Raw genomic sequence first — 12276 nt, forward strand, 5'->3', positions numbered from 1 at the left:
TACAGTACAGACACAAGAGGTTAGAGGTCAGTGAAAGACACTGCTCATTCAGCTGGTTGCTGATAAGAAGGGCAAACGCACATTGCTGAAAAATTACAGATGTTGATTCTGCAGGTGACTTATGCACCCACGCACGCATGCACAAAAACACACACACTCACAGGGCCATACCTGAACCTGAGCTTCGGCGTGAGCCTCCTCCTCTGGGTGAGTAGCGTCCCAGCAGAGAGGAGATCCGACCGTATGACGTCGACTTCACCACCCTACATTCTGGAGGGAGAGGACACACAGTCAGATATCACACACACACACACACACACACACACACACACCTACAGTACACACACACACCTATCCACACACACACTAATTACTCCCGTGACATTCTAATGGAAATGTTATGGTACTGTTATCATAACTATCTCACCACTCTCATCTAAGAGGAAGTCATCTTGGTAGCGAAACTTCTCTGGACCACAGGCCATAAAGATGTCATCGTCACCAAAGAAGTCCTGAAGGCATGTCACCTGGAACAGACCGACAGATAGACAGTGTCAGTCACCTGGAACAAGGATACCACAAATAACTAGTCTTCACATTACTTTATTATCTTTATTATTGATATGACACAGACAGGTAGCCTGGGTACCAGACCTGTTTGTGCTATCATTCCAATCATTGCCACTCCTTGTCATATGCCACATTTCTGATGATGTTTGACCAATGACAAGGAGTGGCAAGGATTGGAATGATAGCACAAACAGGTCTGGTACAGAGACTAGCAGACTGGGTCTATCTCTCTCTGAACTGTACTTCCTCCCCCTCCCTGTTTAATCTGAGCCTAGAAGAAAGTCTTTGTCCTCCCTCCCTGTATCCCTCCCACTCCTTTCTCCCCCTTCCCTGTATCCCACTCCTCTCTCCCTTCCCTATATCCCCCTCCTCTCTCACCATTCCTTGCATCCCCCTCCTCTCTCACCATTCCTTGTATCCCCCTCCTCTCTCACCATTCCTTGTATCCCCCTCCTCTCTCATCATTCCTTGTATCCCCCTCCTCTCTCACCATTCCTTGTATCCCCCTCCTCTCCCCCTTCCCTGTATCCCTCTCCCTCCTCTCTCCCTCTTCCCGCATTCATCCCCATCCTCTCTTCTTCCCCTTTCCTTTATCCCTCCCCCTACTCACTCCCCGCTTCTCCCACCTCCTCACCCCCTCCTCCGTATCCCTCCACTCTCCCTGCTCGCCCTGCCCCTAACTGTTAGAACTATTAAGATGAGGAATTGAAAAACTGTATGGTTGAAAGAGATGGGGGAAAAGGAGTGGCTAATAAGTCTGGCTGCACATCTGACTAGCTGACTTACAGCAAATTGAGAAATGATGTGACTAAACTCAACAAAAAGAAGATAAAACTGTCATATGAAGCCAAGATCAATGATATAAAGAATGATGGAAAAACCCTTTGGAGTACTTTAAATGAAATTATGGACAGAAAGACTAATTCAACTCAGCACCCTACACTGCCCTGGGCATTGGCATTTTTTTAGACCATCTATCCGCCTGCTGCCTGCTCCTAGCAAACTGTTGGAAAAAATAGTGTTTGACCATCTAGCCAGCAGCATACCACCCTGCATACCACTGCTGGCTTGTTTCTGAAGTTAATCAGGGTTGGTCCTGGTCAATCCCTGGATGGGAGACCAGATGCTGCTGGAAGTGGTGTTGGAGGGCCAGTAGGAGGCACTCTTTCCTCTGGTCTAAAATAAATCCCAATGCCCCAGTGTAGAGTGCTGTCTTTTGGATGGGACGTTAAACGGGTGTCCCGACTCTCTGAAGTTGTTAAAGATCCCATGGCACTTATCGTAAGAGTAGGGGTGTTAACCCTGGTGTCCTGGCTAAATTCCCAATCTGGCCCTCAAACCATCATGGTCACCTAATAATCCCCAGTTTACAATTGGCTCATTCTCTCCCCTGTAACTATTCCCCTGGTTGTTGCTGTAAATGTGTTCTCAGTAAACTTACCTGGTAAAATAACGGATAAAAAAAAATACAATGCCATTTCTCTGTAAACAAATTAACAACAGACTTCAGCATGCTTATATCGAAGGGTGTTCAACATGTACTGCACTGATGATTGGTTGAAAGAAATTGATAAGAAGATTGTGGCAGCTTGTACTGTTAGATTTCAGTGCAGCCTTTGACATTATTGACCATAACCTGTTGTTGAGAAAATGTATGTGTTAGTGCTTTTCAACCTCTGCCACATTGTGGATTCAGAGCTATCTATCTAATAGAACTCAGAATGTTTTCTTAAATGGAATCTTCTCTAATGTCAAATGTGTAAAGTGTGGTGTACCACAGGGCAGCTTCTAGGCCCTACTATTTAATATTTTTTTACCAATGACCTGCCACTGGCATTAAACAAAGCATGCATGCTGATGATTCAACCATATATGCATCAACAACCACAGCCAATGAAGTCACTGAAACCCTTGACATAGAGTTGTAGTCTGTTTTGGAATGAGTGGCCAGTAATAAACTGGTCCTGAACATCTCTAAAATGAAGAGCATTGTATGTGGTACAAATCATTCCCTAAGTTCTAGATTGAGCTGAATCTGGTAATGAATGGTGTGGCTGTTGAACAAGTTGAGGAGACTAAATTACCTGGTGTTACCTTAGATTGTAAACTGTCATGGTCAAAACATATAGATTCGGGCCTCCCGGGTGGCGCAGTGGTCTAGGGCACTGCATCGCAGTGCTAACTGCGCCACCAGAGTCTCTGGGTTCGCCCCCAGGCTCTGTCGCAACCGGCCGCGACCGGGAGGTCCGTGGGGCGACGCACAATTGGGCTAGCGTCGTCCGGGTTAGGGAGGGTTTGGCCGGTAGGGATTTCCTGGTCTCATCGCGCTCCAGCGACTCCTGTGGCGGGCTGGGCGCAGTGCGCGCTAACCAACGGGGCCAGGTGCACGGTGTTTCCTCCGACACATTGGTGCGGCTGGCTTCCGGGTTGGAGGCGCGCTGTGTTAAAGAAGCAGTGCGGCTTGGTTGGGTTGTGCTTCGGAGGACGCATGACTTTCGACCTTCGTCTCTCCCGAGCCCGTACGGGAGTTGTAGCGATGAGACAAGATAGTAATTACTAGCGATTGGATACCATGAAAATTGGGGAGAAAAGGGGATAAAATTTTTTTTTTTTAAACATATAGATTCAATGGTTGTAAAGATAGGGAGAGGTCTGTCCGTAATAAAGATATGCTCTGCTTTTTTGACACACACCACAAAAATCAAGTCCTGCAGGCTCTAGTTTTGTCTTATCTTGATTATTATTCAGTTGTGTGGTCAAGTGCTGCAAGAAAATACCTAGTCAGGCTGCAGCTGGCCCCGACCAGAGCGATACGTCTTGCTCGTCATTGTAATCAGAGGTCTAATATTAATACTATGCATGCCCGTCCATCTTGGCTAAGAGTTGAGGAGAGACTGACTGCATCACTTCTTCTTTTTATAAGAAAGATTGTGTTGAAAATCCAAAAATGTTTGCATAGTCAATTTACACACAGCTCTGACACACACACTTACCCCACCAGACATGCCACCAGGGGTCTTTTCACAGTCCCCAAATCCAGAACAAATTCAAGAAAGTGTACAGTATTATGTAGAGCCATTATTGCATGGAACTCCATTACATCTCATATTGCTCAAATAAACATGGTTTCAAAAAACAGATAAAGCAACACCTCACGACACCACGCCTCTCCCCTATATGACCTAGACAGTTTTTGTGTATGTCTTGATATGTAGGCTACGTGTGCCTTTTAAAATTGATGTAGTTCTGTTCTTGTCTATTAATGTTCTGTAATATGTCATGTTTCATGTTTTGTCTGGAACCCAGGAAGAGTAGCTGCTGCTTTCGTAACAGCTAATGGGGATCCTAATAAAAAAATATATATATAAAAAATACCCCCTCCTCCCCACCTCCTCTCCGTCCTCAACTTCCCCACCTCGCCCTCTCCTCTCACCCCCTCCCCACTTCTCCCACCTCCTCACCCCTCTCCCATATCCCTCCTCCTCGCTCCCTGACCCCCACCTCCTCTCCCCCTCCCCGTCTTCACCCTCCCCCTCCCCATCTTCACCCTCCCTGACTTCTCCTCCCTCCCTCCCCCAGACAGTCATATAGGCCTAAAGTAAAGCATGCAGTCCTAATGGATGTACACGAAAAATACTGACTCATACTTACAACATTCCCACTGGAATTAAATGCCTCCCACTCAGAGACAGGCTTTTCCAGAGACAGGCTGTTTCAGAGACAGACTTTTTCAAAGACAAGCTACTGACAGTCTGTAGGGCAGGAGGTAGCCTAGCAGTTAAGAGTGTTGGGCTAGTAACCGAAAGGTCGCTGGTTAAGGTCCCGGAGCCACCTAGGTGAAAAATCTGTTGTGCCCTTAAGCAAGGCACTTTTAAATTATTTAAATGTAATGTTTCAAAAAAAGCCTATTGGCAGGCTGTTTCAGAGACACGCTAGTATCTGTCTTAGATCTGTTCATTCATTATTGAGAGACATTAGACAGATTGCTACAGTATGTCAAGATGGGGAATGTATTCATATCAATAACAGGTACAAGTAGTCAGGTTGAATATGATTACAGGAGCAATCAGTAACAGAATATTAATGTACTGTAACACTAATCAAAGAGACTAAGTAATCATACCACTATGTGTCTGGATATCTGAAATGAGCCAATAACCAGTATGTAAATCTCATTGGGTGTTTATGAAGAGCTGAGCAGAGTTCCAGCAGGCTGCTATATTACTACAACAGCATCGCAAATGGCACCCTATTCCCAAATTAAAAGTAGTGCACTATATAGGGAATAGGGTGTCATTTAGGACACAAGCCTGCAGCTGCAGTGGAGGAGATAAATTATGACTGGCTTCCGAGCTGCAAGTCAGCACAATATAGCTCCATTACTGTACTGTAGTAGCTCCCTAAACCACAGTTACTGTGGAGTCAGACACTTAGCAACACTACATGAAGCAACGCTCAATTCATCACTCAGCTTACAGTACTCACATTAGTCCAGTATTCTCAGCCATAAATTGCTGTATTTTCACCCCAGACAGATCACGTCAACAGGTCAACTTCACAGCTGATGTTCAGAAAACTTTTTAGTGCTAGGTCGGGATTCAATCTGTAAAACGCTGTCAACAATTAGCTTTTTAAAGGCAATGTCACCACGTTTGCAGATATTGCATTCGTAGTAAACGCTGTAGACCGGCTCAATTAGAAATTGCTTTTAAATCGCACATTGTCGACAGTCGCGATCGGATTGAATCACGATCCTTGTCTGGCACTGCCTGAACAACGGCAGAGTCCATTTCCAGTAAAAGGAATTGCTTTACTGTGCAGTAATAGCACAGTAATAAGACAGCAATAACACAGTCATAACAGTAATAACACAACAGCATCATCTGATCTGTCCATCCATGTTAGGAGACGAGAGGTGCTGAAGCCAAACATCGACAGGCAATAAACCGCAGGCAGCAGTGACATCTCTACCACATCTGTGAGGTGCACATGCGCACGTGTGTGTGTGTGTGTGGATTGATTGCACAATCACCAATGAGAGGCCCAATCAAGGTCAACAGGCACACACACACACACACACACACACGCCTAACAGTGAAACACCAGTCAGACAGAGTTGCCAAGCACTGTATAGTGTAGTAGAACAACCCTGATACCCACTGTATAGAACTGTACTCTATAGCCCAACCCTGATACCCACTGTATAGAACTGTACTCTATAGCCCAACCCTGATACCCACTGTATAGAACTGTACTCTATAGCCCAACCCTGATACCCACTGTATAGAACTGTACTCTATAGCCCAACCCTGATACCCACTGTATAGAACTGTACTCTATAGCCCAACCCTGATACCCACAGTATAGAACTGTACTCTATAGCCCAACCCTGATACCCACTGTATAGAACTGTACTCTATAGCCCAACCCTGATACCCACTATATAGAACTGTACTCTATAGCCCAACCCTGATACCCACTGTATAGAACTGTACTCTATAGCCCAACCCTGATACCCACTGCATAGAACTGTACTCTATAGCCCAACCCTGATACCCACTGTATAGAACTGTACTCTATAGCCCAACCCTAAAATCCATTAGTTTCACTTAGCAGCACAGAGAGCATATTGGCCTCATAAACCAACAACTGAAGAAACAATGATATTGACCCGGAAGTGTGTGACTGGAAAACTCTTGTCAATACTTTCTAATTCTACCATAATTATTTAATGAGAGAGTCAAGTTAAACTGAACCGGATGAACAGGATGAACCGCATACATTACAGATGAATCCCTGAATGCATTTCATCTGCATGATATTGATGATAGAATATACAGCTACTATCTCCGGTCATGTCTGGGTCATACGAGTGAGTACCCTGCACCATTCTCTAGCCTTCTTCAATAGCACTGACATACTGATCTGCAACACTGAGCCACACACACAACATTCCCACTGCACCACTCTGCCGCATAGGCTGTTCCATAGCAACCAGCCCAGGCAACCAGATCACCATAGAAACCGTCCAGGAGAGAAAAAAGGAAAACTACATCGGAGTTTCTTTGATAGAACCTATATAAGAGAGGAGAGACTGACTACTAATAGGCATATCACAACTACACAACATGTTTCCCAACTCTGCTTGCATCTTTCTCATTCACGTCTCCTATTTACTCTCTCTAGGGGCTGAGTCACTGGCCTACTGGTGCTCTTCCATGCCGTCCCTAGGAGGGGTGCTTCACTTTAGTGGGTTGAGTTACTAACGTGGTCTTCCTGTCTGGGTTGGCGCCCACCCTTGGGCTGTACCGTGGCGGAGATCTTTGTGGGCTATACTCGGCCTTGTCTGAGGATGGTAAGTTGGTGGTTGAAGATATCCCTCTAGTGGTGTGGGGGCTGTGCTTTGGCAAAGTGGGTGGGGTTATATCCTGCCTGTTTGGCCCTGTCCGGGGGTATCATTGGATGGGGCCACAGTGTCTCCTGACCCCTCCTGTCTCAGCCTCCAGTATTTATGCTGCAGTAGTTTATGTGTCGGAGGGCTAGGGTCAGTCTGTTATATCTGGAATATTTCTCCTGTCTTATCCGGTGTCCTGTGTGAATTTAAGTATGCTCTCTCTAATTCTCTCTTTCTCGCTTTCTTTCTTTCTCTGTCTCGGATGACCTGAGCCCTAGGATCATGCCTCAGGACTACCTGGCATGATGACTCCTTGCTGTCCCCAGTCCACCTGGCCATGCTGACCTGTTGCACCCTCGACAACCACTGTGATTACTATTATTTGACCATGCTGGTCATTTATGAACATTTGAACATCTTGTCCATGTTCTGTTATAATCTCCACCTGGCACAGCCAGAAGAGGACTGGCCACCCCTCACAGCCTGGTTCCTCTCTAGGTTTCTTCCTAGTTTTTGACCTTTCTAGGGAGTTTTTCCTAGCCACCGTGCTTCTACACCTGCATTGCTTGCTGTTTGGGGTTTTAGACTGGGTTTCTGTACAGCACTTTGAGATATCAGCTGATGTAAGAAGGGCTTTATAAATACATTTGATTTGAAATTTGATTAGTAATCCTGAGTTCAGGACTCTGTGTGTTAAAGGGCTGTGTTCACGGGATTAATACCATATAGTCATCTGGTCATAAAGGCTATATTTCAAAAAGATTTAAAGATCATCCATTGGTCAATGTGTGAAAATGTCTCAGTGAAACTGTGCTCCTGAAACTCCTACTGACTTGGTTAATAAAGGATGTCAAACACAACAGACTGAGTCCCAGAAACCTACTTCTCACTCTGCTAATTGCTTATAGCCCATCCCTCTGAGTCTGTGGGGAAAGCTAAGCCTGAGAACCAGGCATTAACTTCGATAATAAAACAGTAATTCATAACCTACCAGCTTCCCATCCACGGTGTACAGTCTCTTGACGACCCCAGAGTCCATCTTGATGGCGTCTGTGATGTCAGAGAGGACCTGTTCGAAGGAGTGGGCCGTCTTCTTGTTGAGGAGGATGCGGACGGCCTTTCGAGGCTTCACCCCGCTCCGGATGATGGTGACCAGTTTGGGCCGGATGAAGTCCTTACTCTCCCTGGTCTCCGGGGCCCCAGCCTTGGCACTGCCCAGGGAGGGGGGGCCACGTGCAGAGGCAGCTGTCTTCACCCCAACTGACCAGTTGGGGTTGACATTCTTAGTGTAGTCCAGCTTCCTGTATGGCTCTATGGAGCCACACACATAGCTCTCGCCTGCAGGTAGGCAACACAGAGAGATAGGCCTACGTGGTCACAGCAACCATAGACTCACCTCACTGCATGCACCACGGAATGAAACAGCTATGAGATTTCAATTATAAATTTTACAGACCTACTGGAAATATACTTGCCTATCTGCCTACTATATAGGCCTACTGGAGCAGGTTACTCACTGTACAGTGGGAAACCCAGACAAATTCACAACTTATTTTGATCTTAGACTTCTACTGTCCCATCCCTTAGGGTTAGCTCCTCAATACTGTCTCATCTCATCCCTTAGGGTTAGCTCCTCAATACTGTCTCATCTCATCCCTTAGGGTTAGCTCCTCAATACTGTCTCATCCCTTAGGGTTAGCTCCTCAATACTGTCCCATCTCATCCCTTAGGGTTAGCTCCTCAATACTGTCTCATCCCATCCCTTAGGGTTAGCTCCTCAATACTGTCTCATCCCTTAGGGTTAGCTCCTCAATACTGTCCCATCCCTTAGGGTTAGCTCCTCAATACTGTCTCATCCCATCCCTTAGGGTTAGCTCCTCAATACTGTCTCATCTCATCCCTTAGGGTTAGCTCCTCAATACTGTCTCATCTCATCCCTTAGGGTTAGCTCCTCAATACTGTCTCATCCCTTAGGGTTAGCTCCTCAATACTGTCTCATCCCTTAGGGTTAGCTCCTCAATACTGTCTCATCCCATCCCTTAGGGTTAGCTCCTCAATACTGTCTCATCTCATCCCTTAGGGTTAGCTCCTCAATACTGTCTCATCTCATCCCTTAGGGTTAGCTCCTCAATACTGTCTCATCCCTTAGGGTTAGCTCCTCAATACTGTCCCATCTCATCCCTTAGGGTTAGCTCCTCAATACTGTCTCATCCCATCCCTTAGGGTTAGCTCCTCAATACTGTCTCATCCCATCCCTTAGGGTTAGCTCTTCAATACTGTCTCATCCCATCCCTTAGTGTTAGCTCTTCAATACTGTCCCATCCCATCCCTTAGGGTTAGCTCTTCAATACTGTCTCATCCCATCCCTTAGGGTTAGCTCTTCAATACTGTCCCATCCCATCTCTTAGGGTTAGCTCCTCAATACTGTCCCATCCCATCCCTTAGGGTTAGCTCTTCAATACTGTCCCATCCCATCCCTTAGGGTTAGCTCTTCAATACTGTCCCATCCCATCCCTTAGGGTTAGCTCTTCAATACTGTCTCATCCCATCCCTTAGGGTTAGCTCCTCTATACTGTCCCATCCCTTAGGGTATGGTTAAGGGTTAGCTTACCTTCCTCCAGCTGCTCCATGCCCAATATCTTCTTGGTCCCGTCAATAGAGTAGATGGTCCGGACCCCCTGGGGCAAGTTCACATTATCTGACAGGGAGCGAGTCAGATCGGCTAACAGGGCGTCTATAGACCGAAACCTGTCCTGGGAAATAGCGTAGACAATCCCTTTGAAGTAGCGGTCTCCGTTGCGGTAAAAGCGAACCTTCTTGGCCTTCTTCTCTGAGGCCAGGGACTGCAGTGTCCGGGTCCTGTACAGACTACAGTGGGCACTGTGAGTGGGGCTCGGCAGCCCGTTGTTCCTGGAGCCTCTGCGGGTGTTTCTCTGGGCTTTCTCCCGCTCGTCAAAGTGCTCCAGCTCCATTACTGTAGTGGTGTTACACAGAAAGAGCCAAATCAGGGAGGGGAACATTATGGGAGAAAATTTAAACCTCAAGCATATTTTCCTTTGCAGAATAAACAAGTCATTCTTTAGTTTTAGTTGAATGCCATATAGGCCTACTGGAGAGAGTAGAATCAATTGGATTTCTGCATGAACTCTGAGGACGGGGCCGACATTCAGTGGTGCTGAATGGACAGCGCTGCAGGTGCGGTTCTGCTAGCTACCAGCTAGCTAGTCTGACAGGTAGGCTATAGCGGTGGCAGTAGTCAGAATGAACTCCCCAGTGACAGCGTGACAGCGCCGCTGGCTAGCCAGATAGAATTCTGCTGTTTGTGGGCAGTTTGTCACATACTGAAAATTAGCTCTTTCTGAGGGACTCAGAAATCTGATTGTAGGCTATTATAGCACGCTCGCACATGTCGTGCTCTCTAGTTTCGTCCACCACCCAATTGGCAATGTGATTCTAATCAAATGTAATGTTTGTTTTGGTCATATTCATTTATGACAATATAACCCAAGCTATTGTTAAATGACACGGAAGAACACATTATGGCATCTCAAAATATGTTTTGGGCAAAAAAATTGCTTACCTTTAATTGAAGTCTGATGCAGTCAACCGCGTAAATTTTTAGCAATTGCATATAGCAGCTCTCCAATAGACTGTCAGTGCTGATATGTGTAGTATAATGGCCCGAGCGACAGAAAAAGCATCCGTCCCTTTGTTGCCCTGTGATTGAGCAAGTGTACCCTGCAAGAGCTGCAGCTGGTTTCTGTGTCTTAAGCAGTGATTTCCAGATGGCCGTCCCTCATTGACATGCAGGCCTTCGAGGGAAGCACTAAGCATCTCACCTCGCGAATGCTCCCTCCTCTCTCATCTTCTCTCCTCCCCTCTAGATGCGCTGAAACAAGGGGCGTGGTGCAGGCGGTCATTACACTGCTAGCCCCTCAGTGCACTAATTGCACTGACAGACATGAGGATTTTCAGCAACATTCTTGTTGATAACGCAGATAGATAGATACAGGTTTATGTGGCAAAATCCCTTTTCTCTTGACAATGCAGGGTAGGTTAGAGTTATAGACTCCCCTCCACCCATAATCAGTGGATTATTCCAGAAGTGTGTCCCAAATGTAATGGCAGCTTATTCCCTATATAGTGCACTACTTTTGACCGGGACATAAGGGTCTGGACAAAAGTAGTGCAGTAGAGAATAAGGTGCCATTTGGTAAGCAGACATGGGCATCTGTATGCTGGTGCTGCGGAGGATGTCTAGCAGTGTCTGAATTAGTGTACCATACTGCATGCACAAACACAGGGCAACCAAACCCAAACCTGTCTGTAACAACCTAATAAACTCATCCCTGATGAAGCTGTACACACACAGAGAGGGTGAGAGAGGGTGAGAGAGAGAGAGAGGGTGAGAGAGAGAGAGAGAGAGAGAGAGAGAGAGAGAGAGAGAGAGAGAGAGAGAGAGAGAGAGAGAGAGAGAGAGAGAGAGAGAGAGAGAGAGAGAGAGAGAGAGAGAGAGAATGAACAGAGCTGATTGTCAGATCATTAACAACACCCTCAGGTTATGTACAGTACCAGTATTGATGATTGGGCAGACAGATGGAAAATACAGTTGTGACCTGATTGGTTGTCTAACTCAGAAGGTAGTGGTACAGGGAGACGGAGAGCTGTAATGTCTAACTCAGGAGGTAGTGGTACAGGGAGACAGAGAGCTGTAATGTTGTCTAACTCAGGAGGTAGTGGTACAGGGAGACAGAGAGCTGTAATGTCTAACTCAGGAGGTAGTGGTACAGGGAGACAGAGGGCTGTAATGTCTAACTCAGGAGGTAATGGTGTAGGGAGACAGAGAGCTGTAATGTTGACTAACTCAGGAGGTAGTGGTACAGGGAGACAGAGAGCTGTAATGTTGACTAACTCAGGAGGTAGTGGTAATGGGAGACAGAGAGCTGTAATGTTGACTAACTCAGGAGGTAGTGGTACAGGGAGACAGAGAGCTGTAATGTTGACTAACTCAGGAGGTAGTGGTATAGGGAGACCGAGAGCTGTAATGTTGTCTAACTCAGGAGGTAGTGGTATAGGGAGACAGAGAGCTGTAATGTTGACTAACTCAGGAGGTAGTGGTATAGGGAGACAGAGAGCTGTAATGTTGTCTAACTCAGGAGGTAGTGCTATAGGGAGACAGAGAGCTGTAATGTTGTCTAACTCAGAAGGTATGGTAGAGAAATTAATGTTAAATTCTCTGGCAACAGCTCTGGTGGACATTCCTGCAGTCAGCATGCCAATTGCACGCTCCCTCAAATATATAGCCCCCCCCA

General features: G+C 46.3%; 1 protein-coding gene across 3 annotated transcripts in view; it reads right to left on the reverse strand.

The window, feature by feature from the left end:
• LOC129832131 (serine/threonine-protein kinase DCLK1-like) overlaps nt 1-10992 on the reverse strand; it is a 30344-nt gene extending 19352 nt beyond the window's left edge. For 2 of the 3 annotated variants that reach the window (XM_055895927.1, XM_055895926.1), the window contains exons 1-5: nt 10545-10992; nt 9576-9938; nt 7956-8302; nt 428-527; nt 172-270 (exon numbers count right to left, since the gene is read on the reverse strand). In XM_055895927.1, coding sequence (XP_055751902.1) covers nt 172-270; nt 428-527; nt 7956-8302; nt 9576-9936 — 907 coding nt within the window. In that variant the 5' untranslated portion in view covers nt 9937-9938; nt 10545-10992. The remainder of the gene's footprint in view (nt 1-171; nt 271-427; nt 528-7955; nt 8303-9575; nt 9939-10544) is intronic. The other variant, XR_008755873.1, reaches the window with a different exon arrangement.
• Nucleotides 10993-12276: the final 1284 nt, after the last annotated feature.

The sequence above is a fragment of the Salvelinus fontinalis genome, chromosome 33 (genome assembly GCF_029448725.1).
Source record: "Salvelinus fontinalis isolate EN_2023a chromosome 33, ASM2944872v1, whole genome shotgun sequence".
NCBI classification, from domain to species: Eukaryota; Metazoa; Chordata; class Actinopteri; order Salmoniformes; family Salmonidae; genus Salvelinus; species Salvelinus fontinalis.